Here is a 14,265-nt window from a genome sequence, read left to right as displayed (position 1 = left end):
TTCTTGCTTTGGCTTTCTTGGATGATTGTAAACCCTTTCCTCTCCAAGTTTGTTTTGGGGACTCGAAATTAGGTCCTCATTCTTGCACAGCAGACATTCTTCTTATCCACTGGCCATCTCCTCAGCCCGAAGAGAATGAATACATACATACATACATACATACATACATACATACATTGAACTTAACAGTCATTGAACCAGTGAGAGCTCTTCAAGCTAGCGCTAATGAATTTATTTTTATTCTTAAGATTTATTTATGTTATGTGTATGAATATGTTATATGCATGCATGCATACATGTGCACATATGTGTACCTGTTGGATCCTCCAGAACAAGAGTTACCAATTGACTGTAAGCCATCAACTATCTCTTCAGCCCCATCTTGTGAGTTTTTAAGGAGACCTCATCAGTTTTTTGTACCTCAAATGTTTTCTAGTGTCAGGGTGTCTAGATTCTCTGCCCTGAAGCTGAAATAAGCGGTTTCCTTAACAGTCTTTAGTTTCTTGAAATTTATTATTACATGTTATTTAATGCTGGTGCTGGTTCTATCTGATTCCATTGCTTTTAGGTTTTTCAGTACAAATTGTTTAAGGAAGCTTTCTTTGGAAAAAAAATTTATACACTTCTGATGTAATTAATATGGGATTTTAAGCATCTTCAATATGAATGCTCTTTTTTGCTCTAAATCCTTCATAATTACATAATAGTGGTTTGTTTGTTTTTAGTTTTTCGAGGTAGGGTTTCTCTCTGGCTTTGGAGGCTGTCCTAGAACTAGCTCTTGTAAACCAGGCTGGTCTCGAACTCAACAGAGATCCACCTGCCTCTGACTCCCTAGTGCTGGGATTAAAGGCACAAGCCACCACTACCTGGCTACATAATAGTCTTACTTGACAAGTGATAGTTTTAATAAGAGTAATGTTACATACCAATAGTTCCAGCATTTGAGGCTTGGTGGAAAGATTAGCATGAGCTTAAGGCTGCAATGTAGGACTTGTCTCAAGAAAATGAAAAAAAGGAGGCTAGGGGAATGACTTAGTTGGAAAATTGCTCGCCATGTTACCCATGAGAAGGTGATTTTAAATCCTTAGGATCCATGTGAAAAGCCAGACAAAACAGTGCATGTCTATAACTTTGGCCTTAGGGAGGTGGAGACAAGAGGTTCTCTGTGGCTTGTTGGTCTAACTGAATCAAGTTCAGTTTCAGTCAGAGGCCCTTTCTTGAAAAAATAACATAGAAGGTGACTTGAGTAAAACATAGGTTGTTCATCTCTAGCTTCTGTAGGCATACATGCATGTGCACCCTTGGACAACTGAGTACACACAGTTATGTTTATATGTAGTAGTCTTATTGCCATTTCAAAGTGAGTTATTAAGATAAATATTTTTAAATTTTTGGTTTTATACCTAGTATGGATAAATACTAATCATATAAGTAATTCTGACCTCCCTGGGTACCAGGCATGTAAAATTACAACTATGGATTAGCAATGAAATAATTTTATAGTTAGGGGTCACCACAACATGAGGAACTGTCTTAAAGGTTGCAGCATTAGGTTGAGAACCACTCCTAAATTGTTTTTCAGGAAACGACTGGATGCCAAATTACAATCAGAATCAGCCAGTGGTGGGAAAAACAAGAGAGATGTAGATGTTGACGGCACAGATGAACCAATTTTTGGCAAGAAGCCCAGGATAGAAGACTCAATTAATGAAGACTTAAGGTAGTATTTCTTAAAGTTAGTAACTCTTAATTTGATAGATGCATGACTTTTGTTGTTTTGTTTTTGTTTTTTCCTAATGGGGTCTCTTTGTATAGCTCTGGCTGTCCTGGAACTCACTCTGTAGACCAGGCTGGCTTTGAACTCATGGAGATCCCACTATCTCTGTCCCCCAATCACTGGGACTAAAGGTGTGCACTATCACTGCCTGCCTTAAGATGCATGGTGTTTTTAAAATTTGTTATTTGATAATTTTATAATCATGGAAATATATAACAACTATTTAAATATGGAGAATTAGAAGACAGAAATGATTCCTATTTTTAGAATACGATTTTGAGAAAAATTCTGGATCTTTTTGAGAGAGAGAGAGAGAGAGAGACTCTTTCTTCCAGATGTCTCATGATTGGTAGAAAACAATAATAGAATAACACTGCCCCGGTGGTAGGAATAAGTGTGTAAGAGAGTAGATTTTCATTGCTTGCAAGTAGTACCATGGCTTTGATGGTCAAAGCTACTTCTCTTGATGAGGAAGACCTCCATTAATGTCTCTGACTAAAGATTTTCTGATGTATTTCTCAAAATGTTAGAGCTGGAACTTTTACTCCTGGTAACAGTATATTTGGTTGGCTTGGTTTTCACTGCGATAATGGCTGTTTACAATTTTGTTTTTCCTTAACCGGTTTAAGATAGTATAGCTACTAAATTATCTACTATAAATGGTGATAAAAGTGTCACTGAAAAATTTGAGATGGTGCCATTTGCACAATTGTGGAGTAGTGCAATAGGTTGCAAAATAATAGTTGTTTTTTTTTTTTTTAAGTCCTTGTTACCTATTGTTGGAACCTTGGAATTTTAACCAGAAATATATTTATTGTCTTAAAGTACATATCATAAATATAATACATAATGAGTCTAGTATAGAAATACATCTAGTTTAATTTATTTATAGTTTTGTCCTCTCAGAATTCAGAGAGCCTATATCAGCATAGTGCAGGATTTTGACGAGACTATCTCTATAAAGTATAGCAACATCTAAATTAATTTATTTTTTACCTTCTGTTGTATAATATTTTTTGAATCAGCTTTGTGTTTTGAGGTAGTGACAGTGCTTTGAAGACGTAGATTTTATCTAAAATAGTGGAGCTAAGCTGATTATTTTTTGAGTAATCTATGTAGCAGTCTGTTATATATAACAAAAGATGATCCTAGCATTTTTAATTTTCAGATTACTTATGACACATGACATCTCAATATAATAACTAAAGTATTTTGGATTTATAGTATTATAATTGGGTAATGTCATTTTGTTTAACAGTGCAGATAGACTTATGATCTAATTATTGAAAATAATTTATGTCATTTTAATAACTTTAAGTTTGGCAGACCTGATGCCCAGAGTCAAGGTACAATCAGTTGAAACAGTTGAAGGCTGTACACATGAGGTAAGTACGACAACCTACAATAAGTGAGCATTACAAATGCTACTTTTCTTTTACTATTTAATGGGGTGATCAGCAGGCTGTTTAGTGTTGAAGGCCTTGAAATCAAGTCCTTCCTATGGGGTGCATGTAATACGGTGGAAGAACTAATATCTCTGATGAAGCCTTAGGTTCACATGCTAGCCCAGAATTCTTCCTAACTATAATCTTGGGCAAATTTTCTAACCTCTTTGAACACTGTTTCCTTAATTTGTACATTTAGAACAATGAGATTTGCCCCCATAGGATAGCTGTAAAGATATATTTTTTTTGAAATGGGGAAATTACCCACCACAAAGCTTGTGTTTAGGATATGTTTATTCTCATACTCTTAAAGTTACCAGCACTGTTTTTGTAGTTTACATGTTATTTCATGTCATGCTCCAGTGACTAATAAATTATTAAATGTGGTCACTGATGGCTTATAGTGTCCATTACAATGAAACTGTATATTAGGCTGGGCTTGCAAGATAGTTTTTTAAAAGTATTCTTTAAAAACTCACAGCAGGTTATTACTCTTACTTAAAGCCTGTTTAACGAGGGGAGAAAGTTCAGATTAATAAAAACGGCATTTGGTGTGGATTTAGAACCTTGTATGTTTACAAGTTTTTTTCTGCTGAAAGTCTTTTCTAGGAACTGTCCAATTAATCACTATCAGTACTTACTTTAGACCCTGTCCAATGCCCTGGTTTCCAAAAAACAAAGTCCCCAAACAATCCAGGGCCTGCTATGAAAAGGGTAGAGAAACTCTTTTTCTGCTCCATGGTTAGCTTTGCTGTCCCACCCCCATCCCCATCACCGGATTTAGTCACTTTCTCCTCATATACCTTGTGTCATCTTCAAGGAGGTGCTTGAGAATGTCAGGTTGGAATGTCCTAATTGTAACCTCTACAACCAGCCCATCCTGTCCTGTCATATCCACTGAGAGGAAAAGGCCTTATCTGTGCCATGTAAACAGTGATTGTTCTGACAGTGTTCTAGGTTGTATCTTACCTCATCTCTACAGAGCCTTTGTCGATTACATTTTCTCTGTGTATCATAGAGTCTCCTTTTCTAGTTGACATTTCGTGTTAGTGTATGAACATTGAGGATTAATTGCCTGTAAGTTTCTTTTTAGATACTATGTTTCTTTTCTTTTAGTTGTAGTTCTTCATTCAATGTTATCTTTTTAGTGCCAAATAAAACAGCTGTGATTCCTCTCTTAGTATTGCTACAGTATTCTGCTTGAATCCCTGTCAGATTTCCTAACCTTTCTTTGATGTTTTAATCTGTTAAAGTTATATGTCATCTCTCTTTCTCTGAAATTGCTCTGGCAGAAATCACCAGTGACTATTAAGCATTCATTTCTTGACATTCTGCTACTGTCTTGTTTTTGTTTTTGTTTTTTGACTCCTTAGTGTTTGTGGGCGCTTTCTCTCTCTCCCTCTTTCTCTCTTCCTCTTCCCTCCCCCCTCTCTCGTGTGTGTGTGTGTGTGTGTGTGTGTGTGTGTGTGTGTGTTGCCCATTTGCATGCAGGGACAATGTTAGATGTCTGTTCTATCTTATTTTCTTGAGTCTGTCTTATTTTCATGGTCTCTTACAGTACCTGATGACTGTAAAAGTGTAAAAATTTTAGGATTCTCTATTGGTTTACATGTCTCTGAGCCAGTACCATGCTGGTTATGTTTGCTTTTCCTTTTTTGTTGTTGTTGCTTTTTGAGACGGGGGTCTCTCTATGTAGCCCTGGGTATCCTAAAATTCACTATGTAGACTAGGCTGGCCTCAAACTCATAGAGATCATCTACCTCTGCCTCCCTTAGTACTGGGCTTAAAGGCATGTGCTACCACATGGTTCACTTTTTCTTTTTTATTCTATTTTCATTATTTAAAACAATTTTTAAATTTAAGTATATTTTGATCGTACTTTCCTTCTCCCCAAAGTCCTTCCAGATCCTTTTCCCCTCCCTACCTACCCAGCTTTTTCTTTCTCAAAAAACAAAAACCAATACAACAATAGAGTTCTCCCCCCAGCCAAGATAACAAAATAAATTCCCACCCAAAAAGAACAAAACAAAACAAAAACATCAAACTGTAACCAAATAAAAGCAAAAATAACCAGAAATAACCAAAAAAAAAAAAAAACCAAAAATAAACCAGGCAAGGTAGTGCTCACCTTTAGCCCAGCACTCAGGCAGAGACAGATGGATCTCTGAGTTCAAGGCCAGCCTGGTGAGAGTTAGTTCCAGGACAGCCAAGCCAACACAGAGAAACCCTGTCCTGACACCCCCCCCCACACACACACACACACACAAAGTATCCAAAAAACTGTGGAGTCTAGTATATGTTGGTCAACTACTTGACATGAGGCCCACCCTGGAATGTTTGATATACCCAGTATCACTCCATTGGAGAAAACTGATTTTTTTTTCCCTCTCCCAGCCAGTATAAATGACAGTTCAATTATTAACCTTTTACCCTAGTGGCTAGGTTTCATCCATTCATTATTTTTTTTAATATAGCAAAATAATATAAAATAAGAACTATCACATCAAAGTTGAACAAGGCAAACGGAAGGAAAAGAGCCCAAAAGAAGGCGTAACAATCAGAGACTCACTCATTCACACACTCAGGAATTCCATAAAAACATTAAACTGGAAGCCATAATATAAGCAGTAGGGACCTGGTGCAGACCAGTGTAGGCCCTGTGTTTGCTGCTTCATCTCTGAGTTCATATGACCTTTGCTTATGCTGATGTAGAGGGCCTTGTTCTCCTGGCATCCTCCATCCCCTCCAGCTCTTACACACTTCCTGCCTCCTCTTCTGCAGTGTTCCCAGAGCACTGAGGGGAGAGATTTGATGGACAGACAGCCCATTCAGGGATGTGAGATATAATGACTAATTAATCACTTTCAGTACTTATTTTAGACCCTGTCCAATGCCCTTGCCTATACACACACACAATCCAGAGCAGTAGTTCTCAACCTTCCTAATTCAGCAACCCTTTAATATATAGTTCTTCATCTTGTGGTGACCCTCGACCATAAAATTATTTCAGTTGCTACTTTATAACTGTAATTTTACTACTATTATGAATTACAAATACAAATATCTGTTTTCTAATGGTCTTAAGAGACCCCTGTGAAAGTGTGGTTCGACCCCAAGGGAATCTCAAGCCACAGCCAGCTAGTTGTTCCTGAAACTAAATACATTACCTTGATTGTAGTGACTTTACTGATTGTTCTTAATATTGCTAATGCTTTTAACCTCATCCATTTATTATTTATTTATTTATTTATTTATTTATTTGTTGTTTTTTTTTGGGGGGGGGTTGGGTTTTTTAAGACAGGGTTTCTCTGTGTAGCTTTGGAGTCTATCCTGGCACTGGCTCTGGAGACCAGGCTGGCCTTGAACTCAAGATCCGCCTGCCTCTGCCTCCTGAGTGCTGGGATTAAAGACGTGCGTCACTAGTGCCTGGCCCATTTAGTTTTTATTGAAATTTTATCTTCAGAAATTGAAGTTTTGCCTAATTTATGTGTGTGTTCCTTTCAGTGACTTGGCAGATTATTTATATGCCAAGTGCTTAGATTCTTCCACAGTTAGAAGTGCATGCATTGTGGCACTAATACTTGGGAATCTGGAAATGGGGAGAATAGTTTTATTTCATATACTTTTGTTTTATTGATGATTTCCCATTTTGTATGTCTCACTGTTAGTTTGTTTTTTGATCACTCATTAATGTTTGTACATTAGGTATAGGAAACCTAACCATAGCCATGATAGATTAACTTATATAATAAAGTTTCTTTAGGGAAATAATGGTGCATGCTTTTTATTGCACTGCCATTAGGCCAGTGCTAATAGAGGGTTTTTTTTTTTAATGTTGTAACTAACTTTGCCCCTTGTTGATTTTCTAGCATGTAAGACTAACAGAAATATTTGTTGATCATATATATTCTCTAAACCGTCAGTTGCTTTAGAGTCTTGAATTTTAATGGTCATTTCTTGTTTTCTCCTCTAAACTTTGATATCAGGTTGCTCTTCCTGCTGATGAGGAATATATACCACTTAAACCTCGAGTTGGAAAGGCAGCAAAGGTCTGTACTATATTATTTTGGGAAGTTTTGTGAGATCTAAAAGAAAAGATTTCAAATGAGATTTTTAAATTTACTTGTATATGTACCTTGAAAAAAACTACTACAAAATACAGTTATAACTAAGTAAAGAACCATACTAGAAACCAGACATCATATGATGAGGTTTTAAAAACATTTAAAGAGTACTTGTCACCCTTCTTAAAGAATCTAACAAATTTGACAACCAGAAAGTAGAAAAAATTGCACGTGTGTAAGTTTTGCTGATAGTTTAAAGCTTCTAAGGAAACCAAAGTCCAGTTTGTTTTGTTATGGTATGTCTTCTTGGTTGTTCAAAAGGGCCTCAGATTCTTGATCTTTCTGCTGTAGCCTCCCCTCTGCTGGGATTACATTTGTACACTTCTTACTTCAAACTGTTCGTATTAGGTTTTTTAAAAGTCTTTAAAGGTTAAAGTAATGGGGCTAATCTTTTCAAAGAGCTTTCTCTAAAAAAGGAAGCATGGAGAAACAAGCATAAACTCATTAAGTCTAAGCTTTTGCTGAGTAATTCTGGGGATTTCACTTTTGGGAACCTCAGAATTTTCATCTAGGAAAGAAATTTATGCATGCACCTATTTTATGGGATTATGAAGATTGATTTATGATATATGCAATTTTTGTTGCACAGTACCACAAAACATAATGATTATTACTAATTTAAGTGTAAATACAAATAGAATATAATGAGAAAGTTAAACAGCAGAATCATGGCTTGTGTTGTCTAGTAAAAAAAATTTTGTTTTGTTTTTATTGTTTTGTTTTTCAAGACAGGGTTTCTCTGTGGCTTTGGAAGCTGTCCTGGAACTAGCTCTTGTAGACCAGGCTGGTCTCAAACTCACAGAAATTAAAACTGTTTTGTAGTCTCTCTTTACTGCTGACTGGTAGTTGAATCATAAAGTAATCCTAGAATGCTTTGGAAAGACAGTTCTTTTTGTTTTGTTTTGTTTTAAGTGTGCTTTAGATAGCTTACTCTTCTCTTATACCTGTCGATTTGCTTTTATAGGAATACCCATTCATTCTTGATGCTTTCCAAAGAGAAGCCATTCAGTGTGTCGATAATAACCAGTCTGTGTTAGTATCTGCTCATACATCAGCAGGAAAAACTGTGTGTGCTGAGTAAGTACCTTTTTTTCAAATGAAATAGTCAAATCACTTAGTTATTTTAGTTATTGAAAGTTTCTGTCTGTGTTCTGCAAATAAGGATGGTTTTGCTTGTTAGATAACCTTTAATTTCTTTTTCTTGCCATCATTAAAATATTGAGGATTTTTAGTATAGTGTTTTAATAGATGTAATCAATAGCCATTCTTCCTTTGTTCCCATTATTTGGGAACTATTTTGGTGTTTTTTTATTTTGTTTTGTTTTGTTTTGTCAGTAATCATGATGTTACTTGTGGGTTTTCCATAGATGTCTTTTTATCAATCACGCATGACTCCAGTTCCTACTTCGGAGTTAATCTCTTTCTCATTCTGTGTGTATGCACCAATTTGGTCATGCTATATAATTGTGTTATATTGTTGGGCTGGTAAAGTAATATTTTATTTAGAAATTTCACACCTTCGGACTGCAGGGATAGCTCAGCCGTTAAAGGCTAGGCTCACAACCAAAAATAAAAGAAATTTCACACCTTCATTCTGAGGGGCATTTTTTATTTATTATTATTAATGTCTTTTTTTCTTAATATGGCTGGGGAATGGGGCTATTATTATGTTGATCAGACAAAATCCAGCTTTTGGTCTCAGTGTTTTTTGTTTTTTGTTTTTTCTCTTTCCATTTTGGTGGTTTAATTTACCTACTTTGTTCTCCTAGTTTCTTAAGGAAGATGAAGTAGTTGTTTTTGAGACCTTCCTTTTCTAACAGGCATTTAAAGTTTATGTAGTTCCACAGATTTATTTTTATTATTAGTGAAATGTTTGCTGTTTTAATGACATAGCTTAATATAAAAAGACATTATTTATTGATACTGACCCAGGTTTTTCTACTAATACCATTTCTTTCTGCATGAAGAAATTCTTCAAGTATTTATTTCAGCACAAGTCTCCTGATAAGAAACTACTTTAACAATGTAGAAAATATTGCTTGTTCATTTTTGAAGACATTGCTCTTCAGTGTTAAATTTTGATTTTTTTTTTTTTAAGGACTTCTTTTTGATCTGCAAAATTTTTGACAACAAATTTCTCTCATCCTTACTTTCTTCTGGATGTATTGCTTCCCTTTGACTGCTTTGAAGACTTTATCAGCATCATTGGTTTTAAGCAGTTAATTTTCATTTACATGTACATTTATATATCTCTGTATATATGTATGCAGCGTGTATGTGTGCCTGTGTGCGTGTGATGTGCATCAGAAGAAAATGTTGGATCTTTTGGAACTGGAGTTAGGATGGTTGTAAATCACCTCTGGAAGACCATTGGGTATCTCTCGCGCTCTCCTAACAGTTCCTTTATGCTATACTTTGTTTTTATTAATCTCCCATGCTTTGCATTCCTTGTTGGGTTTGTTTGCAACTATTCCCTATTCCCACTGAGAGTTCTGGTCTTAACTAGACCATCTAAAGGTGTCAGCTCATGCTCTCTGTGGTCTTTTAAATTTCGCTTAAGTATCATTTCTAATGTCTTCAGATTTACTGGTCTTTTGTTTTCTGAATTGTTGAATTTGCCATTAATTTTATTGAATGAATGTTTCATCTTAGATACTGTGGTTGTTTTGGCATTTTTGCTGGAAGTTCAATTTATTTTTTTGGTGCTGGTCGTAATCCAGCACCAATGTCTTTGTTGTAAATGGAGTTCTTAATTGGTCTGGATAATAAAAAGCAAGAGTCAGATATAGAGGGAAATGCTGAGAGATCAGAGAGAAGGAGCAAGCCACAGCACACCTTACCTCCTAAGAGTCTCAGCAAAGAGAGAAATTTCCTTTTTCTACCTGTTTATATCCTGTTTCTGTCCAGCTACGTCACTTCCTGGCTTTCTATACAGACCTCTACACCTCTATGGTTAGCTAGTGGCAGGCTCCATTCTCTGACCCCCCAGACAGGCTCTATTTGTGCAAGGAAGGTATCACCACACTTTGTCATTTTGAAATTTCCATTAAGGCCTAAAAGTTGTTCCATAGAATATTTGTTTCTTTTTTTATTTTTCTAGGGTTTTTATTTGTTTGTTTTTGGGTTTTTGTTGTTTGTTTGTTCGTTTGTTTGCTTTGAGATGGCTTCTCTGTGTAGCCCTGGCTGAAACCTGGTCTGTAGACCAGGCTGGCCTTGAACTCATATATCCACCTACTTCTGCCTCCTGAGCACTGGGATTAAAGGCATGTGCCACCAAACCTGGCTATTCTGCTTTTATTTTATATTTATTTTATGTTTTGCCCCTGCTCGTGGAAGTTGGTCGAGGGCATCAGATCCCCTGAAACTGGGCTTAAGAATGCAGATTGGGTTGTGAGCCACCATGTAGGTCCTGGGAGATGAACCCAGGTTCTCTATAAGAGCATCCAGTGCTCCTAACCACTGAGCCATCTCTCCAGCCTGTTTTGTTGTTTTTCTGGTTTTTAATTTGTAGAATTTTTGTTTACAGTATTCTGGAAACAAATCCAGGACTTTGTGTGTGTTCTATTCTTGAGCTACATCTCTCAGTCTGTATAGTTTTCATTTGTTTATGTTGTTAATGGTTCACATTTCCCTGTGGAGAATGCCTGTTTGTGGAATTATTGTCCTATTTCTTAATTCTAACCCTATGTTTTGAGGGACATCGTTCTAACGTTGCTGTTTCAGTAACTGATTTCAAGCTGTTTTTCTGACAAATCCAACCTTTGAACCCAATAATTGGATTCCTTATGTCTACTTTTCCCTCAGTACAGATCATACTTTTCTGTTTCCTATTCCTTGTTGTTGTTAAAAAGTCGGTATTTTAAATAATGCAAAATCTCTGTATTTGCTTATATATCTTTCTTTCACTGTTACTCTGTGATCATGTTTAAGCAATTCTTTTTTTATTTGGTTTTTTGAGACAAGGTTTCTCTGTGGCTTTGGAGGTTGTCCTGGAACTAGCTCTTGTATTCCAGGCTGGTCTTGAACTCACAGAGATCCACCCGCCTCCGCCTCCCAAGAGCTGGGATTAAAGGCGTGTGCCACCAACGCCCCGCTTGAACAATTCTTAATTTTATCAAATTTCTCCTTTATAATTTAGAAGATGACTGGTGTGATAAGCATACTTTGTGCAGGAACTATATCTTTAAAAAGCCTCTGCCTAAATCTTTTCTCTTAAATCTTAATTTCGTGATCTGTAGTTCAATACTAAACTGTGTATTTAAAGCAAACAATACCATTGTATTCAATTCCACTAATACCCAGGAACTTTTTGATAAACAGAACCTGATAAGCAAAGAAATGATTTGTTAAATATTACATGAAGAAAAAGAGCTTATGTGGATTAACTCACTTTGAGACTGTAGAAGAAAAATTCACCCATTTCGGTAATTTTCTTAATTGTAGTCTGTGTATGTATAAATGAATGGACAGATGTGATGTACTTTTGGATGCCTATCAGTAGAACCAAAGCCTTTTCTAGCAAGAAATAGGGTATCCACTGATTACCAATTGTTTTAACTCCGAGTGACTGGAGTTAAAAAGTCCTTGCTCATTTAGACTACTTCATTTCAGATAAATCATGATTATAGTGTAATAATTTATAGTAAATAGATTTGGACGAATGCTTTCCAAACTTGACGTCTTATTTATTGTTTATATTTTTAGGTATGCTATTGCGTTGGCTTTAAGGGAAAAGCAGCGTGTAATATTTACCAGCCCAATTAAGGCTCTCAGTAACCAGAAATACCGTGAAATGTATGAAGAGTTTCAAGATGTTGGTCTGATGACTGGAGATGTTACTATTAATCCTACAGCATCTTGTCTTGTTATGACTACAGAGGTGATTTATCTTGTGCCTCATTCCCTTGAAGTTTAGTCAGTGTATCTATCCAGCACAATACTGGATGGTTTAGAGGCTGCTTTTTTCAGATAAAAATGTAATAATTATTTGTGAATAGATTTGTTTAAGAAGGGCATAATATTGTGAAGTGCCCTAGCAGCATTGAATATATCTCTGAATTAATATTTATCACTTCTGATAAAACATAGATACCTCTAAAAGTATTTTTAATAGTTTGTTATTACTGCAACTTGAAAATATTGATTTTTTTCATATGTAGTTTCAAGGATTTGAGTACATTGTTTTGTACAATGTATCATTTTGTTTTGTTTTGCTTTTTTTACTTTTGTGCCTGCGTATTACAATAAGTAGGTAAACAATCAACTTTAAAATGTATATACTCACTATTATACTTAGCTTTTTCTAATCACTTAAGTTTTGCATATAACATGATTTGGATGTGATTATCTCTACTGTAGTTGGTATTTAAAAATTGTATATATGTATGTATGTATTTCTGCGTATGGTACATAGGGGGGCACATGTGCCGCAGTGCACGTGTCAAGGTGAGGAGAGCATTGTGGAGTCAGTTCTCTCCCTTCATCTTTATGTGTTGATTTTCAGGGATTGAATTTAGTTCCCCCTGAGCCATCTCACCAGCTCCTTTTTAGGACTTTTATACATGCTTTCATAGTGTGGCTCTCAGGAAGATGTTATATAGAGGACGTTGGCCTCATATTCCAAATAAACAAGAGTATATATGAGAATAGTATCTTTGGATATCTGGTTATATATATTGAGAAGCCAAAGATATATAGCTTTATGATATTTAATGTATCCACATAACAAAGGTATCAAAAATTCTTTGTTGGAAAAAAACAGTATTTGTCTAAGTATTGGATGTCACATTAAAGTCCTGCTAAATCTGTTTTCCCCTTTTAGATTTTGAGAAGTATGCTGTATAGAGGTTCTGAAGTTATGCGAGAAGTTGCTTGGGTCATATTTGATGAAATTCATTACATGAGAGATTCAGGTATTTTTTGCAGTGTTAAGATAGATGCCATGCATTACTCTTACAAATACCATTAATAATTTGGATTATGGTTTTTTGGATTAATTTCAGTTCTCTTGTGTCTATAATTCTAGTATACTATTACATATTCAAATTGTGGATAACATCATAAAATATTCTCAGTAGGACTTAATTAAAGTTTACTTCCTTAAGTAGTGTTTGTTGGGTAAAATTATATACAATAAAGTTAATGGAATCAAAAAGTAGCTTGCTTTTACATAGAACTCAGTAAGCCAGACATGGTGCATGAGTATAACACCAGCACTTTGGAAGCTGAGACAGGAAGATGGGGGAGGCCGAGGTAGGAAGGAATGAGGTCAGTGGGAGTGTAGGCTACATACCTTGCTCTCCTCCCCTACATAAGAAGCTCAGTAACTGTTTATTTATTTATTTGTTCATTTGTCTATTTATTTATTTTGGTTTCCGAGAAGGTTTCTTTGTGTGACCCTGGCAGTCCTGGAACTAGCTCTGTTAGATCAGGCTGGCCTTGAACTCATAAAAATCCACCTGCCTCTGCCTCTGCCTCTGCCTCTGCCTCCGCCTCCGCCTCTGCCTCTGCCTCTGCCTCCCGAGTGCTGGCAATAAAGGCGTGCACCACCACCACTCAGTTCTCAGTAATTATTTAATGTGAAGAAATTTATAGAACTTCTAGTTTACAAAGGTAACAGTAATTTTTAAGTTAAGTTAGTCTTAAAAACCTATGAATGCATATTTGTAAAAGAGAAATAAGGTAGGTATGAAATAAATTAGTAAAATAAAACTGCTATAAATGTATTTTTCCTTAGACTGTTACTCTACTGTAATTAAAGAAATAAATGTAGTTGCAATTTGGGGTATACCAGCAAAGTTGACACTTAAAAGCTAATGTTTTATATGTACACAACTAAAGTAAGACTGAGTTTTATTTAAAGAACTGAATTAGTCTATATTAGTGGTTCTCAACCTTCCTAATGCTGCATCCCTTTAAT

General features: G+C 35.7%; 1 protein-coding gene across 1 annotated transcript in view; it reads left to right on the top strand.

The window, feature by feature from the left end:
• Mtrex (Mtr4 exosome RNA helicase) overlaps positions 1–14,265 on the top strand; it is a 57,940-nt gene that overhangs the window by 1,527 nt on the left and 42,148 nt on the right. The window contains exons 2-7 of the mRNA XM_027401453.2: positions 1,583–1,720; positions 3,096–3,162; positions 7,209–7,271; positions 8,311–8,423; positions 12,051–12,225; positions 13,168–13,258. Of these exons, the coding sequence (XP_027257254.1) occupies positions 1,583–1,720; positions 3,096–3,162; positions 7,209–7,271; positions 8,311–8,423; positions 12,051–12,225; positions 13,168–13,258 (647 nt within the window). The remainder of the gene's footprint in view (positions 1–1,582; positions 1,721–3,095; positions 3,163–7,208; positions 7,272–8,310; positions 8,424–12,050; positions 12,226–13,167; positions 13,259–14,265) is intronic.

The sequence above is a fragment of the Cricetulus griseus genome, chromosome 2 (genome assembly GCF_003668045.3).
Source record: "Cricetulus griseus strain 17A/GY chromosome 2, alternate assembly CriGri-PICRH-1.0, whole genome shotgun sequence".
Lineage (NCBI taxonomy): Eukaryota > Metazoa > Chordata > Mammalia > Rodentia > Cricetidae > Cricetulus > Cricetulus griseus.
The sequence above is the reverse complement of the archived record's forward strand: the minus strand, read 5'-3'. Positions and strand labels throughout refer to the sequence as shown.